Source organism: Cheilinus undulatus, linkage group 10 (assembly GCF_018320785.1).
Source record: "Cheilinus undulatus linkage group 10, ASM1832078v1, whole genome shotgun sequence".
Classification (NCBI taxonomy): domain Eukaryota; kingdom Metazoa; phylum Chordata; class Actinopteri; order Labriformes; family Labridae; genus Cheilinus; species Cheilinus undulatus.
In genome coordinates this window covers 10,078,512-10,102,295 of record NC_054874.1, presented here as the reverse complement: position 1 = coordinate 10,102,295, position 23,784 = coordinate 10,078,512, and the positions used below count along the sequence as shown (strand labels likewise).

General features: G+C 39.9%; 1 protein-coding gene across 4 annotated transcripts in view; it reads right to left on the bottom strand.

Moving 5' to 3' along the window:
• Positions 1-23,721, bottom strand: part of macrod1 (mono-ADP ribosylhydrolase 1) — a 255,308-nt gene extending 231,587 nt beyond the window's left edge. For all 4 annotated transcript variants that reach the window (XM_041797546.1, XM_041797547.1, XM_041797545.1 and 1 more), the window contains exons 1-3: positions 23,170-23,721; positions 22,423-22,521; positions 18,717-18,824 (exon numbers count right to left, since the gene is read on the bottom strand). In XM_041797546.1, the coding sequence (XP_041653480.1) occupies positions 18,717-18,824; positions 22,423-22,521; positions 23,170-23,707 (745 nt within the window). In that variant the 5' untranslated portion in view covers positions 23,708-23,721. The remainder of the gene's footprint in view (positions 1-18,716; positions 18,825-22,422; positions 22,522-23,169) is intronic.
• Between the last annotated feature and the right edge of the window lie 63 nt (positions 23,722-23,784).

The following is a 23,784-nucleotide window of genomic DNA, read 5'->3' as shown; positions in this document are numbered from 1 at the left end:
TGCTGGAAAGAATTTCGATATCTTGCAAATTTCACAGAAAATCAACCTAATTCTGATATGAAACATCTTATTTGCCTTAACTTTAACATGATCTCTGCACATTTCAATGTAAACTTCATGGTTTGCTGTAGCGCCAACTACTGAGAGGTTCCAGTGGCCACCCCTACAAAATACATCCCATTTTCTTTGTGTTTACAAAATAAATTTGCTCTGGCTTGATCAGCTTTACATGTCAACATCTTCCTTTGCTATACTGCCACCTAGTGTTGATAACCAATACTACCTCATATACAAAGTGCAATAAGCTACATTTAATGAGAGTCCTGGGGCGCTTTACAGTATCAGCTGCACACTGCATGGGTTGCTAATGTGACTTGATACAATTTTATTGATATCGCTGCCATTATCATTTTATTCTGATTGATTCAATTCTTTCGATTCTACCTTTTTGGAAAAGAAGACTATAGCCTAAAGGTTTTCACTGTTAATAACTCAAATTTTATTGAGTTTCCTTCTTTCTGAACACTGAACAAGATGTATGCCACCTTCAGTGGCTATAATAAACAGTTTTGATGACTAAAAATGTTAAACATCAAGTGTTTAGGGGGAAAACATGCTGATAGATGTGAAAATATTCTCTTTTTTTTGTTGAGAATGTCTCAGTTAAAACAAACTGGTTTCTGGGCCTTTATTCTCTGAACTTAAATTATATAATACTAAAAATAAAACCTTTGAAAAATATAAAACTAGTCTCGGGACCCTAGATCTCTGGATTGAAATCTTGTACAGAATAAATAGTTCTTGAGCAAAAAGATGCATCCCTTGCATAAAATCACTGATAGACAGACGCTGCACTTCGCTCTGTCCTCATTTTTTGAGAAATGAAGCCACACTTTCAACCACTTTAGCCATTTTTTTGTGACTGTCCATCATGTTTACCTTCTAAACCTCCTGGATGTTTTTCAAGATACGTGGAACTAAGGGATTGTTAAGGGAACTGTCAAGACTAAATGTAAATGATGTCAATGGATTGAACCAATTGGAACCGGTTCTCGATTCTCGACCCTAGCAATCACCCAAGTAGGGCTGGGCAGTTAATTGAAAATAAGATTAAATCGCAATATGGCCTGCTGCAATTTTCAAATCACAGAAGGTCAACTCGTGCCAAAATAGCCGTTTAAATTTTTTTTTTTTTTTTTTTTTACAGTAGAGATGCTATACATGACATATCATGCAATCATTCAAGTGCCATTTTTTTAGAATAGTCAATAAAAAATCCTCCCTTCATTTTTGTATTTTTTTCCTATTAAATATGAGAATGACAAAACCCTTTCAATGCACGATTCATATCTAATTTGCAATACCAGTCAAAATGATGAAAATCAGACACTTTTAAAGAATTGTTCAGTGCTTGTTTGGGAATAAAAGAGAGTTAAGGAATAACTGCATATCAAATTGCAATCGCAATATTGGAGAAAAAAAATTGCAATTAGATTATTTTCCGAAATCATTCAGCCCTACACCCAAGTATTCCCACACATCCACGGTTGCCACACACCTGACACATGCAGAGGTGGGAGGGCCCTTCAGTGCTGCTTGTAGCCAGAGTTTTTTTCTTTTGTCTGTTCATTATATTTGTCCCAGGACATCTGTGCTGCAAAATGTTCCTACTTCAAATGGATCTTTGATCCATATTTCACCTAAAAAAGCCATTGCACCTCCTGCTTTTTGAAAATTGCAGAAGGCCATATTGCAATTACATTAAAATTGTGATTAATTATTCAGCTTTAGTCTAAATTATGCTTTGAAAATATAAATTTGGAAAACTTGACAAAGGGGATCTAAAAGTTATTGATGGCTGTTTTTCCTAAAGGTATATTTGGGCATTTTATGCCTTTATATATAGAGGAGGACAGTGGATAATAAAAAATGGGGATGAGAGAGTGGGGGAACCTTGGTGAACAGTGGTGAATCTTCCCAGGAGTGGCTGGCCTACCAAAATGACTCCAAGAGCGCATAAACTACCCATCCAGGAGGTCACAAAAGAACCCAGAACAACATCTAAAGATCTGCAGGCATCACTTGACTCAGTTAAGGTCAGTGTTCATGATTCAACAATAAGAAAGAGACTGGGCAAAAATGGCATCATGGGAGAGTTCCAAGGCCAAAACCACTGCTAAGCAAAAACAACACAAAGACTCATCTCACATTTGAAAGCTGAACTTTTGGGAAGTGTGCATCCTGTTACACTTGGCTTAAAACTATCACAGCATTTCATAAAAGAACATCATACCAACAGTCAAACATGGTGGTGGGAGTGATGGTCTGGGGCTGCTTTGCCACTTCAGGATGACTTACCATGATTGATGGACCCACGAATTCTGCTCTCTAAAATCTTGAAGGAGAATGTCCAGCCATTAGTTTGTGACCTCATGCTCAAGTGCACTTGGGTTATGCAGCAGGGCGATGATTCAAAACACACCAGCAAGTCCACCACTGAAAGGCTTCAGAATGAGATTGTGGCTGAATTAAAACAATTCTGCAAAAAAGAATGGGCCAAAATTCCTCCACAGTAGCTGGGTTTCCATTACAGTTTTTCACAAAATAAAAGCGATATTTCTTAAATTTCGATTAGGTACAATTGCGCTTTGAATGCATTTCCATTAAAGGGAGTTTTGGGCAAAAGCCTTGCAATTCTCATAAAATCTCATCCGCTGCAGGGAAGCTTGATGTTCAAAATCTGTTGCATGTTGGTAGTTTTAGTTACATCTACAGCGGTTGCCTTGATAATTTTGAACAAAAGATGAAGGTAACGGATGATAGTTCAGGGCAAGGTCCGCATGTATGGCAAAAGCCATGTATAAGGGTGTAAGTATGATAAGAAAAGTCTCGTCGCCTCGTCTGTCCACACGTACAGTGACATGTTGTCTCAGAGTGACTGGTCATGTGACACTATACGTCACATCCTTGACTTGTAAATGCGTAAAAACTGTTTCCATTACACTTTTGCGATATATTTATATATCGAGACACCTGAAAAAACCTGCTCATGAGAGTGTAAAAACCTTTTTGCGATATTTGAGAGGTTGTTCAAAATTCAGGTTTTTCCATAACCAGTTTTTTAATGCGCTATTTAGATTTTGCACATTTCTAAGGGAGATGGAAACGCAGCTATTGATGTGAAAGTCTCATCACAAAGGCTTGTGTGCAGTTGTTGCAGCCAAGGCTGGCACAAGGGTGGTAGGTTTAGTGGGCAATGACTTTTTTTTTTTTTTTTTTTTTACATAGGTCCAGGTAGGTCTGGATGGCTTTTTTCCCTTTAACAAAAGAAATAATCATTTCAGAAACTGTATTTTGTATTTACTCAGATTATCCTTATTTTATTTTAAAATTTGTTTGATAATCTGAAACATTAAAACAGTACAATTAAAAAAAAAATCAGAAATCAGGAACGTGTTTTCTTAGCACTGTACTTATTCCACCGCTGTCAGTGTACTGATCAATCCTGTGGCTCTTTGGGCTTCAAGCAAGACAAAAAATACATCCAACCTAGAAAATTAGCTATTTTTAGTGCAAATATGGCATACCTTTCATAGAGATGTATCAGGATAACTGTAGGGACTGGGGTACTTGAATATGTCCCATTGAGGGAGCAAAGCCATTAGGCACCTTCAGACCAGTCTTCATTGCTTTTATCCCTGCTCTCTTTGCACAGTAAAGCAGCTGCTTGAAAGACACGGCTGCATTTGCATGCATGATGCTTGTGACACATTTTGTACATGTTGTATATATAGGATGCATTTAACTTTCCAGATGAAAAAACATATTGAGAGTGTGTCCTATAATGGGTTTTAGAGTCTGACTAGTATCAGAGGGCTCCTCTGTATCATCTAATAAAAAGTAAAGATATTAGAACTGGTATCAGGAAGGAGACAGGGATAACTTAATCATCATAAAGATGGTGCAAGATGTGTCTTTATCTTTTATCAAGCAGGACTAATGTGTCCAAACACAGTGATGAATACACTTGGGACTATTTTAAAGTATCATTTTTGAGGCTTTCTTTGAGCACACACGCATCTAAAATATTTCTCTGCGATGGCAAACTTGGTGTGACATTTTGCATCTTGCGATATGAGCCTGTCCTAAGAGGAGCTGACAGCAGCTCTGGGGTAGATGTATGGTAAGTGCTGCACAGAAGGAGATATACAGAAAGCACTGCAGGGCTTCAGGGACCCTAACAGCAAGAGAAATCTCTGTTCTGGGCTTTCCACCGCCTCCTCTGACCCTCTGTTACTACCAGGGAGGCCTCATGGATCGTAACAACACGCCTCTCCTGATTAAAAGCCGGGATAAGTGTCCTGATGACAAAGTGGCAGCCATGTAAGGATGAAATGCAGCCTTGGAAGCATTAATTCCTCAGGCAGAGAGAAAAAACACTACAGCTGGCAACGACTTGATTATCCTCTAATAACTGCGACATCATGTTCATACTTAAAACAAACAGACTATCAAGAGCTTAAGTATGAGAGACTGGAGCAGATACTGTGACAAAAATCACTTAATCCTCGACTTGATGCAGGAAAATCCCTTATAAAGTGGTTAAGCATGCAAAGATTCACGCTGTACGTCCTCTGTTACTCCAGTCAAATGAGAAGAAAGCAGCTCAGGTGAAATCTGAAGAATAATTTTAGCCACTCTAAAGCAATTTTCAACAACAAGTCAGGCCTGACAATCTTCCATCCGAGCTCAAACAGCGTGTGGAAAGCAGGGATGTCTGCCAGGCTGATTTTGGCGCTAAGCACAGCGCTAAGCCCCATTGACAAAGCCAGCTAAGAATCAGTGAAGCCTTGCAGAAGGAGTGTGGCGCTGTGCCACTGAGGGCTAATGCTCTTGTTAGGGGATCCACCTGCAGAGCCAAGGGTTCGCCTGGTTTATCCTCTTAAAATCGCCAAACAGGATCAACTAGCACCTCCCTCTCACCTTTCTCATCAAGCTGTTCGAGGCGATGCCTTCCTGTCTTTTTTTTTTTGTTTGTTTGAATTACTCATCCGTGCTTTCCCAACATCCCAGTCCTCTCATCCACTCAAATCCCACAGCTCCACAACCAGCCGTGCTACAGCTATCGGTCACCATCAACCAACCGACTTCCCTGGAATCAATAAAAGATGCTCCAGCGCTGGGTTGAATTTAAATTGCGCCCAATGGAAGCATCCACACTCAAGAAACACGGATGTTCAATTATTGATGCTCGCCCCACGCACCCGTCCTCATATAGATGGTTGTAATAATGAAACATTAAGCTGATATTGGGAGGTTTCTGCTGTACTAGGGAGGTCAATTCAACAGGACATGCATATCTCAGACATGTTAACCATTTATTTATATTAGAAGAATCAGTCTTTATATTCAACATGAAGTAAGATTGCTGTTATATCCATCTGAAGATTACCAACAGAGCTGAGGAAGATGCTTTGCTTCACAACCAGCTCTATTATTATCAGCTTTTTCAGTGTCAGGTGAATTTACTCAACCCTACAGCCATGGTGGCAGGTAAATAGAAATAGAAAAAACAGGTTAATTGAATCACAGACTTCTGTTGGTTCTGCACAGAGAAAGGCAGCTAAATTTGGTGGCTCCTACTCGTGTCACAGCTGGTGCCAGAATGGATGCAGTTGAAATCCAGCTATGTAAACATCCGGGTATGTATTTATCAATATAAAAAAATCAATAACATTTTAGCTTATCGATACTGCAATCAAGTCTTACATAAGAAAATCTGGGGAGTCATTTTTCCAGAGTAAAAAGTATTTCACTCAAAAATAGTAAACTTTACTCTTTGTTGAGTATATTCATTACCAGCCACCACAAGAGTTGGGGTAAAAACACAAAGTAAATTCTGCCAGAGTAAAACTTTAACCACACCCACTTAAGTTTCAGCTCAGCTGGTGTCACTCATGGACGGTTACAGCTGCAGATAATCCTTGGCAATCAAGATCTCCTCACCAGGTGATGAACCTCCAGACACCTTTGTACTACAGCTTCTAGTCAGGTAACTCCTCTTCAACCTTTGATAATCTAGTGATTTCTCAGTGAATTATTATTATTATTGTTTTTTGCCTTGTCTAACTCCATTTGTCCTCTTTTTTCTGCAGCATCTCCGCCTCTCTGCCAGTGCTGTTTCCAACCACCAGCCAGTACACTCACCATCATTTGCTCTATTGTTGTCAAATAAACTTCTTTAACTTTACCACCTTGTCTCATGCTCTGCTCCTGAGTTCTTGTCATATGTTCATCACAATTATCTTATAATATTAGAACACTGTCTAATATGTATAGGCAAAAACTCCTCTTTTGTTGTTACACCTTTTATATGTGGAAAGGCAGAACTGTCTGTTAAGAGGAAAATGTAGCTCTATATAACGAGGAACATCAGTCTATTTAGAGTAAGATACATTTCTGCATAACCATTACCCAATTCTATATGGAGTAGAAATTGTTCTGTAATGAGTAGAAACATTTCTATAAAGAATGAAAAACAGTTCTGAAAGGATTAAATGAAACATTGTATTGAGAAAAAAACAGCTCTATAATGAATAAACTATGGTCTGAATTACACTGTAGTGAGTACAATTGCTGTAGAGTTGTTTTTATTTTGTTCATTGTGGAGTACATAATCACCATCTAGAGTTAAATAAAAACACTTTTTAGAGTTAAAAACGACTCTGAAAACATTATTCTGCAAGCAGAGTATATTTTACTCCAAACAGATTGGGACCAAGTGTTATATTTTTCAGAGTAAAATTTTACTCAATTTGAGTAAAATTTACTCAGGTATTCATGCAAAAGCATGCATCAGTTTTTCCTCCTTTTGCAAAGTGGAACAAAAGCTCAAAGCACATCATCATCATGCAACAAATCAAACCATGACTGTGGTTAGGGTTGTTCCAATTCCAATACCAGTATAGGAAATGAGTCCGGTAGTCCTTAAAATGCACGTTGGTATCGGCGAGTACACAAGTTTATGCACCAATCTGATGTTGTTTGGTTTAGGCTTATATTTTGCTTTGTTTAAATATTAGCGCTATAAACTGGAAATCAATTCTTTGCTGCTGGAAAACGCCACATGCACAAGCTACCGTTTTTAGGGCAGCGAACAAGAACCAAAGAACCCACTGCAGCCGCAAAGAATGGTGGCTATGTGACAGTTTTTCTCTGAATGTGATTGTTTAAATGCCTGTTGTACACAACAGGAACTGACACAGTTTATCAAAACTTAAATAACTTTTGAACCATAAATCGTTACCTCCTTCTTGTTTTTCCTTTTGAAGCTTGCTGTTAAGCCTTCCCATTGACGCTATTGATGCCTTTGAATCGTGGGTTGAACACATCCTTACATCCCTATACTGCTATTGGTTACTGGCAATCACGTGATCCCAAATGTCTGTTTGGGACAGCCATCAGGAATGAATGGGAATGGAGGAAAGTTAGTACTTTAAAGCTCTAAATAGACCTGTATGCTGCAATTTTTATTAAACAAAATCTACATACATTGAGTACAATCCCTACACTTTACAAAGCAGGGTTTTTTCCTAAGGTTTAACTGATTTATTGGATATGGAGGTGATCCATATCACAAATGCTTAGTTCTGTATACCTCCTATAGAGTCTATCCAGATGAAGGGAAACAAGATTCTTGGGGAGTCTTGTACTGAGCTTGTATCAGACAACACTACGGCACTACTTCTACCATAATGAGGGGAGGGTGGTTTATACCTGTAAACACTCTTATAAGGTGGTTAAATATGGATAAAAAATGCAAATGACGTCTGCAAAATAAGGCAAGAAGCCTACCCTGCAGTAGCCTCCACCCAAAGTATATCCATGAAGCCAAGAGAAGAGTGGAAAGCCCTTTTATCTCTGCTGCTAACTGTTAATGGCTGCTGCTACTGGTAGCTCATTGAGGACATGCTGCAGGGTGGAAACTGTCAAAACACATGCAAGAAGAATTTCAAAATAAAAGCATAGCTTAAAGTCCCTGTAAAGTTAAATCCAAACTTTGTGTCTTAACACACTAGATACGTTGGAATAAGCTTGCTGTAAACATGTGAAAACACCGAGTTTTATTTAAGAAGGGTAAATATCTGGCGCGCCGGTAGTCGAGTGGTTAAGGCGCATGCCATATACGCAGGCGACCCGGGTTCAAATCCGGCCCGTGGCACTATTTCCTGCATGTCTCTCCCCGCTCTCTCCCCTGTTTCCGACTCTATCCACTGTCCTATCAAATAAAGGCAAAAAGGCCAAAAATAAATCTGAAAAAAAAAAAAAAAAAAAAAGAAGGGTAAATATCTGAGCTCATGACATCACCAGTCTTAATGCATAATTACTCAGACCTCCAACGCTACATTCATATAAAATCACTGAGTAGTTGATCTCAAGACAGTCTGTTGTCAGCCAATGTCACTTCCTTCATTGAAAGTTAACAGCGATTTACATGCTGGGTTTTTGTTTACTGTGAGATGTATTTCCCAAATCTGTCCGCCATGGTAGCCTAGTGGTCATTAAAAGTATCAGAACAGAGAGATTTGTGCCAGAAAACAGTAAAACTGTCTGTACACACAAAGCCAGGCAGCTGCACTGTGATCAGAAGCATTTGTTTAAATCTGAGAGGATCGTATTTCTTATAACTGGGCATGGCTTCAGCAGGACATGCCCACACCGTACTAGAGCAGTTTTTATCACCTCATTTTTCATGATTTTGAAGCATAATTTTATAAACTTAGAGATGATTTTCATGACTAAAATTTGGCCTGGTGGTTAACTAAACAGTGGCCTCTCATACAACCTTACATGGACTTTAAAGGGGATGGTTTAGATTGATGTTTTGACTTCCTATCAGTTTGACTGTATGATTAATCAACCAATTAATGTATCGATACACATCGATGGATCATTACACCCCTACTGGTCTCATGCACACTTTTAGTATTTGTAAAATAATTAAATAAAGGCCATGCTGTTAATAAGGATGCCTTCACATTGCATTTTTTTCCATTTACTATCTTTTAGCTCTGATTAGTGTCTTCCTACTCAAGAGGGGAAAAATGTCTTTAGCCTATCAATTTCCAAAGTTACTTAACTTCTGTGTTTTACTGTTTCACGTAACATCTCACAAAACAACTACGGTGAAGAGAGAGGTGCATAATTAAGATATTTTTATTAATTTCAATCAGACAATTTCAATATAAAAATAATATTCACTTAGAAATTAGAAAATCAAAGAAAACGGTGTGAAATTCATATTGAGAGCCAAGTATTGTGATGCATAACTATCGTCAGTTGAGAGTACTTTGCATTCCTAGTTTTCAGAGATTTATGCAGTAAACATCTGCATTCTTGGTCCAAGATTAAGAGCGGTGAAACGAAGCACTAAAAGTGGGGTCCAGACAGCTTTAAGGAGTGCTAAAACTGAGCAGATAAAGACGGTAAGTCTTTATGGAGTCATCACTACAGGTGAGACATTTCTTATATCTAATATTTTCTACATGTTCAAAGAACACATTGTTGTGTGAGTAATATTGATTGCAGCCACTAAAGCCCTCAGGGAGAAAAAGCAGACAAACTTCTGAAATTGCTAGCTCTGGTTTCTGTCGCGTGAGGATGTGATCATTGTAAATACAATAACTTTGTTTTTTAGATAAAACAAGACATTTAAAGATATCCCCTTACTCTGCAAGAAAACACAGTAGGGTTTATTTATTATTTCCTGACATTTTACAGACAAACATTAGTAACAGCGCCTAATGTTTTCACTCTAAAACTGCTGGTGAAAAATTGGAGTTGTCTTCCATTCAAGGACAAGGCATTTAAATGTCTAAACACATTCAACGCAGCAGCTGTGCCACAAAAGCGACTGGAGCGAAGCGGAGAGGTACCATCGCTCCAACAACTGCAGCGACGGGGAACGGCCAACGAGGCAGTCATCAAACATCTGTCAGGCAGTCAAGAAAAACTGTGTCACGCTGAAGATTGTTTTAAGACGGGGAGCCCGAGAGGACAGCATGAAAACTGTCTCGGAAAAAAATGTCCACGGGTCTGAAAAATGACTGCCTGACAGGAGTGAGAAAGAGAAGGCAGAGAAAAACACAGAGAAGAAATGCCTCTAGGAGGGGATTTCTCTACCTATTGTGCTTTCCATTGATTTACTGTATTTAAGTTGACTTAAACTTGCAGAGATGCACTGTCTTACCTAAAAAAGAGCAGCTTAAATAACCCAGGATGAACTAATTAGACGTCAGAGAACATGGAGACAGCCTTTATCCAGCAGCCAATGTTGTTAAAAGGGCTTCTATTATGATAAAACATTGGTTCTTTTCAGGCTGTGGTGTACTTCTGACTACACTCAACATGTTTCTCTCTTGTTTTGATCTCACTGTGACTGATCTGCACAGCTTAATTGTGTCATTTGAGTGTGAGCTGACTCTCTTTCTGACCTTTATATCGACCGCACATCCAGCCTTTTATTATTATTCCTGGTGAGTCAAGGCTTTGATCAGCATCGCAACTTAATCCTGCAAATGTTTCACAGATTTACAAATCACAACTGGCTTGTTTGGCTACAGAAAAGCTCGTCCTCCTCCAGGTTTGTCTGGAAGAATGCGATGCACACTGACAGTAAAACAAGGACATGTTTGGTGGAAGGTGAGATGTGAAGTGTTGCAACCCTTCACCTGAGTGTCTGGCTTTTTCCCCTACCTGTCCATCAGCGCCAACACTGCTATCCATCGACTCAGCCGTCCATCTGGGCTTCCTTTGCAGGTTTTCTAATTTGTTGGGAAGTTAGAGTACAGTCCACAGTTGCTATCTCCCTCTCTTTCATGCCGTCTGTCACCTGCAGGCTCAGAAAACTATTGGCTCTAATCTTGTATCTCTCAGCTGTTGCCACGGTGAGTGGTTTCTAACACTGACCAATAGCTTTATCTCTGACCTGCAGAGGAAAACCTGGAAGACCATATCTCATACACACACACACATGATGGGGCCCCTGCACATGGAACACATGCACGTCATCCACACTCGCCTGCCGCACACACAATCACAGAACCGGGTTCATTTATCTGTGTCAAGCAGGTGCAGCCATGCAAAGGTGTGCACACTGGACATACATGTTAGAAATCTCACGATAAACATGTGTGTGCAAAGTGGAGCTGCTAATATATGGCAAAAATCATAACAAAGAATGTACATTAACTGATGTTTATGAGGAGCACAGTCACGTGTGTTTAAATGGAACAAAAGATTTCATCAAGGTAGAGGACGTCCAGACCATGAACGTTCTAGGGGCCCATGCACATCAGAAACTTCTGAAACATTCAACAAGTTGAACAAATCACTCAAAATGATCAGCGACTCAGAATAAGAATGAGAGCAGAAATGGTCTCTGATAAATAAACAGTTCAGCAAATTTGGCATGAAAATTTGAACATGACAAAAGTGTGTACCACAGCTGCCCCAAAACTTCTGACATTTTGGAACAAATTAAAGGAAACACAAATTTTTGGAAGGAGTGATAACATGCGATGAAACCTCGAACTTCCAATACAATCCTGAGACAAAACAGCAGTCAGTGCACTGGAAAACCCTTTACAGATCAAATGTATAATTATGTAACATTACGACGCATGAAGCAAATACTCAGAACTATTTCTTGAGTAAACCACTGGGTGGAGTGACACAGTGCAGCAGCCATGCCTGGAGTGTAGTTCCGGCTTTGCATTTAGCTTTAAAACATCTCCGTCTCGTAATGTTCCATGATTATTTCATAGCGTGGTGAATGTGCAGGTCACAACTTGTCCACAAGAGCGTTTTGGAGATGATGGATTGTGTATTTGATGAGTTTGATGAGGGAAAGCTGGAATACCGTCTGCTTACATTGAGTTGGCACAGCAGATCTAAACTCGGCAGCGGCGATCTAAAAACAGCTTGCACCAACAACTGAAGGTAACAAACCTATTACTAAGACTATAGGAATTATGGCAATGGACAAATTTACCAAAATGTTGAAGTATCTCTTTAATGCCTGGGCCTTCCTTTGCTTTATGATAAAATCGTCTATCATCGTTTTACCACACATTAAAAAGCAAGCATATTTATTTTTATCTGGTTTCACCCCGCACCAGTGCAAAAGTTAAACAGACACTACAACATGCTCTCAGCAAGCAGAAATTGTGACTGTGACACAGCGTAGAGCTCTAAAGACTGAGACGGGGGCAGAATATTTCTAATCACTCACTCAGCTTAATTTTAGAGACAGTTTTTTATAGTCGAGCCTAAAAGATTCAGTAGCCGGCACTGCCTGAAATACAGAGTAAGATCCATGAGAAAAAAAAGATTATCAAAAAAATACTAATAGATCCTCTAAGTTGAATTTTAAAACTGTCATCAAATTTTAATCCCCTGATGAAGAAAAAGGAGGGTCAAAATAAACGCCAGCTAATATCAGGATCAACACTTTGTGCAGGAATGGAAATGAGAAATAGAACTTTTGCAGGAGGAAAATGCAGCTCACTAGAGCTAAGCAAATTTGCATTTAATCAATTTGAAAAAAGGTTTTAATGCAAAGTTAGTTGCCGAGACATCGTATTCACACACACGCCCCCTCGCTGCACACACACACTCCAAGAACTCATCACTCCAACGCCATTTCATTGTGCAATCCATCTTAATCAGCTAGCCCATCAGAGACAATATATCCTCCCCTCCATCTCTCCCTCCTGCTCCGGATGGAGTGATTGAGGGGTGTAAAGAGGAGGATGTTTCAGCCCACCGTCTCCTCCCCCCACCACACCCACCCAACCAATCCCCCACCCCCCACCCCCTTCACCGGGACGGCTCTTAAGTGCTTGTGGGTTTTTATGTTTGTAGTGTTTTATAGGAGTGGGCAGGAGCCAGGGGCTGTAAAAGTGTGGAAGAAGGAGGGAGGGAGGAAAAGAGGAGGAGAAGGAGGAGGAGTGGAGAGTTACAGTAAATCCAATCTTTATTGAGAGCGACACGAACGACAAACAGCACCCTGCCGGCCTCCCCCTTGCAACGCCCTGCTTACCTGATCGATACTGAAGAAAAGGAGGAAGAGTTTCCACCTGTTCATCCTCCGCTCTACTGTGTTTTTAGACCCACCAACAAATGTGAGCGCATCTCATTATACAAACATCCATGAGTGTGTTTTTTGTTCATCTGCAGTCAATTACCAACCACCAGCCAGGCCTAGAAGCCCCCCTCCTAACCTGCCTACCAGTCTGCCAGTGCAGCGTATAATTGGCCACAGTTGGCTTCAATTGAATGTTTTGCTGCTTTAGGGGCTAAATGATTCTTCAAGGCCGTCAGAGCAGGCAGAGAAAAGACACAACAGCCCCCTGCACATGTCACAAACCACAGGCACTGCTCTTTAACGCTCATTCTTCCCTCTTCTCTAACAGAAGAATCATTTTAGCAGCAATTTTCTAAATGAGCAGAACTAACTGTCTCATCTGTAATTGTCCCTCAGTGTCTGCCTTTTTTGTTTTAACTTCACATTGAGTGCAGCTGACATCACTCAGCGCCTCTTAGTCAATCAGTTAGTCATCGGCTGGAAAGGTCAGCTGCTTACTCGACAAAATGACCACAGAGACAGGCGGCAGGCCAGCCCATCCGTCACACACGTACACAGAAAGATGAGCAGCCCAAAAACCCCTCTGTGGATACCCTGTACCTGCTTGTTGCCATGGCAATGCAGTCCAAGGCTTCAATACAAGCCTGTGTCCCTTCCCTGCCTCTCTTTTTATCCTCTTTTTTCCCTCCCTCCCTCTTTCAGACTTGCTTTTTTGCCGGTCGGCGTGCTGACTCGCTCTCACGCTCCGTCTCTCAGTCATGTTTCCTCTGGCGCTGCTCTGTTTTTCAGCCTCCCCTCCCTCACCTTGCCTCGTCCTCTCTGCTAAATGGCACTTTACTAGCTGTTTCCTCTTGTTAACTATGTGCTACTTTGCATGGTGTGACTCTGTAAAAGCGCCTGTTAAAATTCACAGAGTCGCCTCTGCAGAGACACAGTGTCACAAATTAAAATTATCTTCTGCACACATATATAATTACTTTAACATTTGTAGGCAGATGCACGTGAGAACGATTGCACCCACAGACACACACACACAGGCAGTAATGCTGTAAATTAGAGTCAACGATCAACATATTCAGTGGATGCTGGCACCGCGTACACCTGCTGACAGTCAGCTGCCAATGAGCATCTATCATTTTCTGCTAAAGCCTCATCATCGAGCATCATTTAGGCATGCTGGCCTGCCTCTCTCTCCCCTGATAAAGTGCCTGTGCCAGGACTCCGATTCAATTTCCCCCCAATGCCCAAACAGCCTCGTGGGAAAAGGTCCAGGTACATGGACTGGCTTTGAGCTCCATCTACTGGCCACTGAGTGAACTCAAATCCTGCCTGTGTAAGCTGGAGACTAAAGATGATGGCAGAATGGGCTCTAAAATGAAAAGATTATATGGCTGATTTAAAAGCATAATAGCGGGTTGGATGAAAACAGCTGGATTGTTTTTACTCTATTCAGTACCATTTTTTACTGTAATTTGGTTTTTGATGATGGCTTGGATGGTCAACTTGATGAAGAATCGCAGAAGGTGCATTATTTCCTTAACCTGAAATGTGTGTAAAAATACCCATTTAAAGCTGTTTTTGAAAAAAAAAAAAAAAATCCTACTTGCCTTGTTTTTGTAGGTTTCTAAGTCAAAATGAGAGCAGCATAAAAATGATCATGCCCTTCCCCATTCAAAAAAATTTAACACACAGTGTTTAAAAGAGACAAGCCACATGTTTACAGATCATGTTTCTAACAATAACTCAGTTTGAATTATCAAATGCAGAGCCACGGATTTGCTTTAATTGTTTCTGCAGTGTGGACTTTAGTTTGGATGGTCTGCTACTGACTTTCATATGGATGTTTACTCCATACTTGTTTGGCATTGTTGTCATGGCGATGTCTTACAAAGCTCTAAGTTAAATATATCAGTCAATTTATTACTGTGATTGAAGAAGAAAAATAAAAACATGTAATTCATATTGAATCATGCATCATCTGATTTCCTCCTAATATATCTCCCTGGCCCAGAGGAAATAACACTTTATGTTTAATCTTCTAACATTGATGGTTCTAATATAGAATATTTCTTACTTTGTTGAAATATACAGAAAATAAGGAAATAAAGATATAATTGCATATTAAATTGCAATATTGAAAAAAAAAGCAATTAGATTATTTTCCCAAATCATTCAGCCCTAGCCAAATCACAGTAATTGCATTTTCTCATAACGATCCTGATTGTCCCTACAAAAATAAAGGTTCTCATAATCTAGAAAAATAATTCAACAAGAATACAATGACACCTTGCAACACTGTTAAAAAAATATGGACAACTTATATTAATTTCACCAAAATATATGCAGTCAATCTCTCACTTTTAAACATTTGTTCCCTCTTGTATTTCAAACAAACATGTCATGTGAAGGAGTTCAAGTATCTTGGGGTCTTGTTCAACAGGGTAAAGGGGAGTGTGAGATTGACAGGCGGATTGGCACAGCATCGGCAGTACTGCCGAACAGTTGTGGTGAAGAGGGAGCTGAGCCGAGAGGCAAAGCTCTCAATTTACCGGCCGATCTACCTCCCAACCCTCACCTATGGTCAGCGGGCAGAATGAGTATCCTCCGGAGGGTGGCTGGACTCAGCCTTAGAGATAGGGTAAGGAGCTCAGACATTCGGAGGGAACTAGGAGTAGAGCTACTGCTCCTTCGCATCAATTCTGCGAAGAATAGTGGGCCAAAATTCCTCCACAGCGATGTAAAAGACTCATCACCAGTTATCGCAAATGCTTGATTTCAGTTATTGCTGCCAAGGGTGGCACAACTAGTCATTAGGTCTAAGGGGGGCAATTACTTTTTCACACAGGGCCAGATAGGTTTGGATTTTTTTCCCCCCCTTAAAAAATTAATTAATCATTCAGACACTGCATTTTGTATTTACTTGGGTTGTCTTTGTGGTTGTCGGCTTGATGATCTGAAACATTTAGGCTAAGTGTGATAAATATGCAAAAAAGTCAGGAATCAGAAAGGGGGTGAATACTTTTTCATGGTACTGTATATTGTGCAAATTTCCTCCAATTCAGAGAGGAATTTTGAGTTGTACGACTCATGTGGCAGAAGCGCAGACTTTCAGTCGGACCTTACTTCGTTTGTCATGCAGCGTACGCTGGCCGACCTCAACCTAAATACGGCCCAACCATCTGCTCCCAAATGGTTGGATGGATTTTTTAGCATGTTTGATATTGTTCATACAACTGCCAACCCCCACCACCCCCCATAATAAAGGAAAGAGACGAGCAGGAAATATGCCTCCCTGTGGTCCTCCAGCTGACATGGATGGCATTACTGTTTATTAGTGTGATAGAGAGAGAGAGGGGATTTTACTAGATCAGACTTCAACCTCAGTATGTAAGACTTTTAATGGGAAAGTCCACAGATTTTTGTCAATCCATCCTGACCCCACTTGTCCAGCGTAAGCACGTAAATTGTGCATTTTGGTCATACGTCATAAGCGATTCAATTACACAGTATGACATGACATCTTACCATACCTGTAGAAATCACACCATGTCTGCCTGGCTTAAGTATAAGTGTAAGGACTTACATCTGGGGACTCAACAGCCATTACAAATATGAGTACTTAAAAATACCATTACAAGTCTTACAAAGGGGGCAAATTTGACCCTTTTAAGACAAGTTTATATTGGTCTCTGAAGTCCCTAAAACATGTCTGTGAAGTGTGTTGCTGAAAAAACACTCCAGTATTGGATTTTTTCATGTCAAATAACTCCTCTGTTTCAGGCCTGCTTAGAATGAGCTGTTTCTGTGTCTGTGGCTTTAAATGTTAATGAGCTGTCTGACTCCGCCCCCTGACTCCACCCCTCTCAGGAAATGGATGTGGCTCTCCTGATCCTCCTCTCAGTTGGCAGCTAAGAGGAAGATCAGGAGAGGAGGGCAGAACTTCCTTCTAAATGGGGAGGGCCAACTGGACCAGGGGGCGGGGCTTACTCCCCACATGACATCATGAGCAGAAAATCTGAGAACGGCTTGTTTCAGCACACATTTTCTGAAAGGAGGAGAAAGGGGGTGGGGATTCTTCTGGTACTTTTAACTTGAGGGGATTGTGGACAGGCCAGGGGCACAAATTTTTTGTTAGAAAAGCCTGAAAAAGGGATTTTTGCATATGTCCACTTTGAAGTCCATTCTATTTTTTCGAATGTTCCTCGGCCCACCTCTTGAAAACATATCAGTGCATAGTTTGCAGTTTAATCTAGTTTTGTCATCTTTGTTTATGCTGAAATGTCACCATACTGCAGACATGGCTCCAAATTTGCCTCCCAGCTCAGACATAGAGAGGCCAACATCCTGATGTAAAATGATACTAGGTCAGGTATATTTTCAGAGTGCAAGTACTCAGAGTTGGTATCAGCACTGATTCTCGATACCGGTATCAGTTTCTGTGCATTTGGCTGCACTGAGCACTTAAAATGCTTTGAAACCTGCTGATAAATGCAGGCTGTTTCTTTTGCGACCCGATCTTTTAACAAAGCTGCCTTTATTGTTACTGTTCACAGTTCTTTCAGGAGTTAATTTATTTCGTGTGAGAGCTGGGACAGCAGCTTTAAGAATCAGCTGGTAATAAAATGCAGCACTAGTCATCGGTTAATAAAAACATCAGAGGTTTGTTGGGTTTTGGCAGGAGATGTCTGCTGTTTTCCTCAAACACAGTTTGCTTCAAGGTCATTTGAAGTCAAGAGTGATGCTCCAGGTGGATTTTAAAGTGGGGATTACAGATAAAGTAGTCCACTCTCCTGTTTGAGGTGAATGTGTTTGAGACTGCTGTCTCTGTGGATTAACTCTTCACGTTAGAGAACTAAAAGAATAATTTATAAACCAAAAACATTTAAAGAAGACTGCGTTTCAAGGACAAAACATGTGCAATACGCAGGGGCTATTACTAAAATAAAACACATTTTTATGTATACAAGCAGTGTGTTTTTCTGAGCTTTCGGGCTGTTTTCTGTAGACAAACTCCCAGTTTTTCACTAGACTAAATATAAAGAGTTTGGTTTGGCCTTTAAAAGGGAAATCATTGTAACTTTTGTTAATTTGCATAATTTAATTTCAAAGGACTCTCTTTATAATCTGTTTAGTTCTACAGAGACTCCACATAAAAGCTAGCTCTGCTTTCAGGTTGTTTTCCTGCTTTTGAAGTTTTCAGAGAAGCAATCCTCCTGATTTAAACCCTCTTTGTTGTTCCTGTGCTGTTGCTCACCGTGTGTACACTACCTTACAGGAAACCTCACAGCACAAACATGTAGGTAACAATATTTAAGCCAGTAGCTGTCCCTCCCACACACTGAGAAAGCATCATTCCTATTATCACAGCACAAAGCTGCCCTCACAGCTGTTGTTGTGCTACATTTCTGTTCACTTCTACAGATGGACGCACAAACCAACAAGAGGCTGCGCTCTAATCCATAATCCTTTCGCATGTTTCACTATGGTTGTCTTTCTTTATCTATTGTACTTGTCTACGTCTCATTTTTGTTTCAAACACATGAAATGAAACTACATCTCTCCCACATACCGGCATTGACGATAGCGTCTATCTCCAGCTTGGTGATGTCACCGCTGTAAAGGGAAATCTTCTGGTCCAGCTTCTCATTTCTCTGGTGCACAGGTTTACCAGTACCACCTGATAATCACAAACAGACACATCATGTTCAGAACTTAGCATTACAGATAATTCAAACATAATAAATACACAATATAACAGTATAAAGGGTGTAACCTTGTGGGATTGATGTGTCACAGTGACTGATATTGAGCTGGAAATTACCCTAGAAAGCCCCGTACACACACATTACCGAAGTAAAACACACACACAGCTGATAAATCTCTGTGCAAAGTCTCAGTGGGGAAAAAAAAAAGTTGTGTTTATTTTGATGCCATAGAGATCGGCTGTACAAACAAAACAACAGCTCAGCCTTTCACAACATATATTTTTCCTTTTCTTTTGCAGACTTTCACACAGACAAGGCCACTGGAGTGTTGACAACTCTTAACGCCTTAAAGCCTGATACATCAAATAACAGCCAGAAAATTCTCATTTTAAAGAGCTGAGATATTTATTCAACCTTTAACCTAGCTTAAAAAATAGAAAACTTGTCTTAAAATTTCACGTATATATATATATTTTTTAATTAGGTGTTCTTGGCAACTGATAATGGCATACTGGAGGGCATTTTCATCATTTAGCAGATTGTATCCAAAAGGTTTATTGATCATGTTGATTAGATAGAGCATTGGTTCCCAATCTGGGGTTTGGGAACCCCAGTGGGGGGCAGCAAAGATCTTAGGGGGTGTGAGGCTTTGTCTGCTCTGAGGCTGCCAAAATTTGTTTGACAAATATTGACTTAAACCACGAAAAAGCAGTTATTCACTAAACTTAGCGTAAAAAGTAAGGAAATTAGTGTTTGCTAGATTATTTCTTTGTTGTAGTAATGCTTATAAATAAATCTTATACCGTTGGTAAGCCTGTTTATTACCCTTTTAAATGGTGCCACATTTGTAAGGAACGTGCATTTGTGGGATGAGGAGCAGAGCTGAGTATGTGGGCTGCACTCATGAAAAATTTGCCATATCTTCTCTGCCAATGCCAAACAGCTTATTTTGCTGTTGCTATTTACTCTTATTTTGAACTTCTGGTACCCCCAGATGCTGCCAATCAGGCACCTCAAAAAATATGTGTATCAAATATGATACAAAAGACTGTAAAGGGTTAAAGTGTTGATAACCTTCACTTTGCTTTTTTGTTTATTTTGTAGTTTTATTTCATCTGAAAAGGCATCTACACAAAACACAGTAGGGATAAAACAGAGGTTTTAATGATGACGCTTATGTGCTTTCTTTCATTTTAATTTTCAGGCATATTGCCTTCTTGCACAATGTGTTTGTGTAATACGTTTCAATCTGCTCATCGCAGTGAGGACAGGGCAGGTCCAATCTAAACTCTTACATATAACCCTCTTTCTTATTATCCTTTATCTTGTGAAACTGTGGGCTGTGTTTTTGTGTGTTTTCTGTTTTTTTGCTTTTGTTTTTTTCTGGATGCACTGACTGTGAGCAGCTACACTGAACTTTGCCATGACAGATTTCACTCAGGGGACAGTAAGGTTTATCCTTATCCTCATGATAAAATTTCACAACAGTTATCACATCATTCAAATTACCGATACACAAGGCTGCCCATAAGGGGGGATAGAGGAGAGCTTTCTGGGGCCCAAAAAAAAAAAAAAAAAAAAACAGCAAAATCATGGTCCACTGTAAAGTTAATCTGTGATAACAACATTTTAAATTTAACCTGAATTATAACTACTCTTATTAAAGCTACAAAATCAGTTCTGTTTATTTATTCTGTAGTATGGTACAGCTCTGTTTAAAATGTAAAACCCTTTTCTCAGAACAAAATGTATTTTTTTCTGACAATGTTAAAATGTGGATAAAAAACGCTGAAATAAACCATTTGGACACTGATGTCAGACTTCATAGCAAGGTCATGCCTGCAAAAATGTCAAAATGATATAAAATAAAGTTGAAGAAACTTAGACAACTTGAATGGGAAATGATTAAATAGTTGTGAGGAGGCAAAAGTTGGCAAAAATAGGTTTTAAGAGTGGCAAAAAAGGAATGAAAACGTCAAATATGGTTTTTCGTGATGCAAAAGTGGCTAAATTGGGCTGACAATTTTGAAAAGGGGTTAAAAGTGGCAAAAATCAGTTAAAAGTAGCAGAGGTATGGCAAAAATGGGTGAAAAAAGTAGTGGAAAAGGGTTACAATATTGTGAAAATGGGTAAAAAGTGGCAAAAATAAGTTGAAATATTAGCAGTGTGGCAAAATTGAGTCATCAAAATAGTGAAAAAGGGTCAGAAGGTGGTGAAAATGGGTTAAAAGTGATAGAATTGGTCAAAAAGTTGCAGAAAACTGGTGGACAATGCAGTGAAAATGTTTAAAAAATTGCCAAAATGGGTTAAAAGGGGCAAATATAGTTAAAAAAAAAAATGGCAAAAACTGGTTAAAGGTGCAGTGTTGTGACAAAAAAGTAGGACACAGTCGTGAAAACAGGGTAAGAAAGTTGTGAAAATTGGTTAAAAGTGGCAAAAGTCGGCTAAGAGTGGCAGAGGTGTGGCAACAATATGAGCAAACAAGTAGTGAAAAAGGGTTCTGAAAGTGAAACTGGGTAAAAAGTGGCAAAAAATGGGTTAAAGAGTGGCAAAACAGTGGCCAAAATGGATTAAAAGTGGAAAAACTCGTTAAGAAAATGGCATAAAATGGTTAAAAGTGGCAGAGATGTGGCAAAAAAATACAGACAAAGTAGTGAAAGGGGGTTAAATGTGGCCAAAATGGGGTTAAAAAGTGGCAAAAATCAGTTCAGAGGGGCAACAATGGTATGAAAGTAGCAAAGTTGTGTCAAAAACGGACGGAATAAGCTGTAGAAATGGGTCAAAAGTGGAAAAAAATGGGTTAAAAGTGTCAGAATCTGTGTAACATTGGCAGAGGTATAGCAAAAATGAGCAGACAAAATAGTGAATAAAGGTTAATAAATGGCCAAAAGTGGCAGAGGCGTGGCAAAATAGGTGACCTATGTAGTGAAAAGGGTTAAAAATGTGCAAAAATTGATTTAAAGTGATAAAATTGGTTAAAAAGGCAAAAATGGGCTTACAGAAGCAAAAATGAGTTAAATGTGGAAAATAATGATAAAATGGGTGTAAACCATGATGACAGGTGGTAAAAAAAAAGTGGCACAAATAAATAATTTCAACATCAGAACCCAATAATAGTTTGACACACTTTACAGCACCAAAATGAAGTAAATGTTAGCCAGGACAAAAGCACCAATGCTACTGACCCAACACACATGCAACTGTTTGCTTGCATACAGAGAGAAGGGCTTACATATGGGTTAGTATGTGAAGAACAGAGTAAGCTGGAAGCCCTAAGATATCACAGTGAATAAAAAAAGCTTTTGATATTTAATAACAAGTGATAAACATATTTGGATACAATTTATCACTCTCTGCGTATTTCACACAGCTGATTATGTGCAAGTAAAATATCCCAACTTTCTTCATGATGCTAAAAATGTTGAACTGCTCCTACTAAGACACTTTATGATAGTAGCAATAGTAGTCGCAATGTGACTAAACATCTGATAGAAGAATTATGAAGCAGTGATGTCTCACAATCCTCCCAGACAGCTCAACACTGACTTTGACAGATGTTGGGAGTCTGACCTGCAGCAGGGGTCCACAAAGGGATGTCCTCGAGGGGCACAGAGCTGGAAGTCCTGTAGTACTGACGCCTGTCCTTCACTGCCAGAGACAGCAGAAACTCTGAGAGACAATAGAGAAACAACAGTGAACGACATTAAACTACATATAAATATCAATATATTTTGTGGATGAGAGAAACATGTTAACTTTGCATGTCAAACTGGAGAAAAGCTAGGAAAACAGGACAAGTAATTCTGGCATAATGGACCAAATTTCCATGAGACAGTGGTTCCTAATACCAAAAAAGTTCTTCCTGGAGCTTCTCAAATTGAACAGTGAGCTTCCTTGTAATCTATAATGTATATCATAATCTGTACAAAATAAAATGTAACTCAAAGGCAAGTAAATTACTCAAAATGGTCATTAGTAGAGGCTTAATTGTGATGGTATAGTTGGACTTACCCTGTGTTTTAATTTCTAGATGCTTATTGTGAGTTTATTATGTGTTGATTCAATAAAATGTTGCTATAACTAACAAATTGTTAACCTTTTAGTCTTTAAGATTGAATATGGTTGGACCGTTTGCTTTTGTGTTATTGTTGTGCACCATCATGGTCGCTCACTTTAAGCATAGACTTGCTGGTTTCATGTTTACATCCATAAGCCAGTGACAGACTGGTGGACAGGTTATTTAGTCGTGCAACATAAGACAACCTGCTGTGAAATTAAATTTTTAACTTCCTCTTGGCCTCTATTGAAGAGTCTCACCCTTGGTCTCCTTCCACTCTCCTTCAGCCGAGTTCAGGTTAACTTTCTGGGCCATGGCGGTGAGGGTTCCGGTGTGGAGACACTGGACCAAGGTGGCAGTGCTCACTCCGAGAGCGGCACCGAGGGCAAACTTTCCCAGCCACCCTCTCCTCCCCGTGGGTGAGGAAGGACAGCTCCCCTGGCTGGACTTCCAAACTGCTGCTGTCGTTGAAAACCTCTCAGCTCGGAGGGGAGCGTTAATATGGCCGCGGACAGGACTTGTTGCTGGCTTTCCTCCCAGCTGTGGGCTTCCAGGAGATAAAATGTGTTTGAACTTGACACCGGCTCCCTGGAAGTCAGCGCGGATACGGCTCAGAGGGCCGGTGGACAGAGGGGCTCGGATATGTGAAAACAGAGCTGACATTTGCAGTGCCATGCCCGAGTCAGGGAGGACAACGGTTCGTGTTACGTCTGTGTCAAAGAGATAAATGTCCGCAACACCGTGGAGCAGTTTCGCTTTCGGTACTTTCACAGGAGATCTCAGGCAATCACGCCTCATGTGCCATTTTTGTTTTGGACGTTAGCGCGTGGACTGTACCATTTACTAGGGTTGATAAGGGACTGTTGCTAAACAGC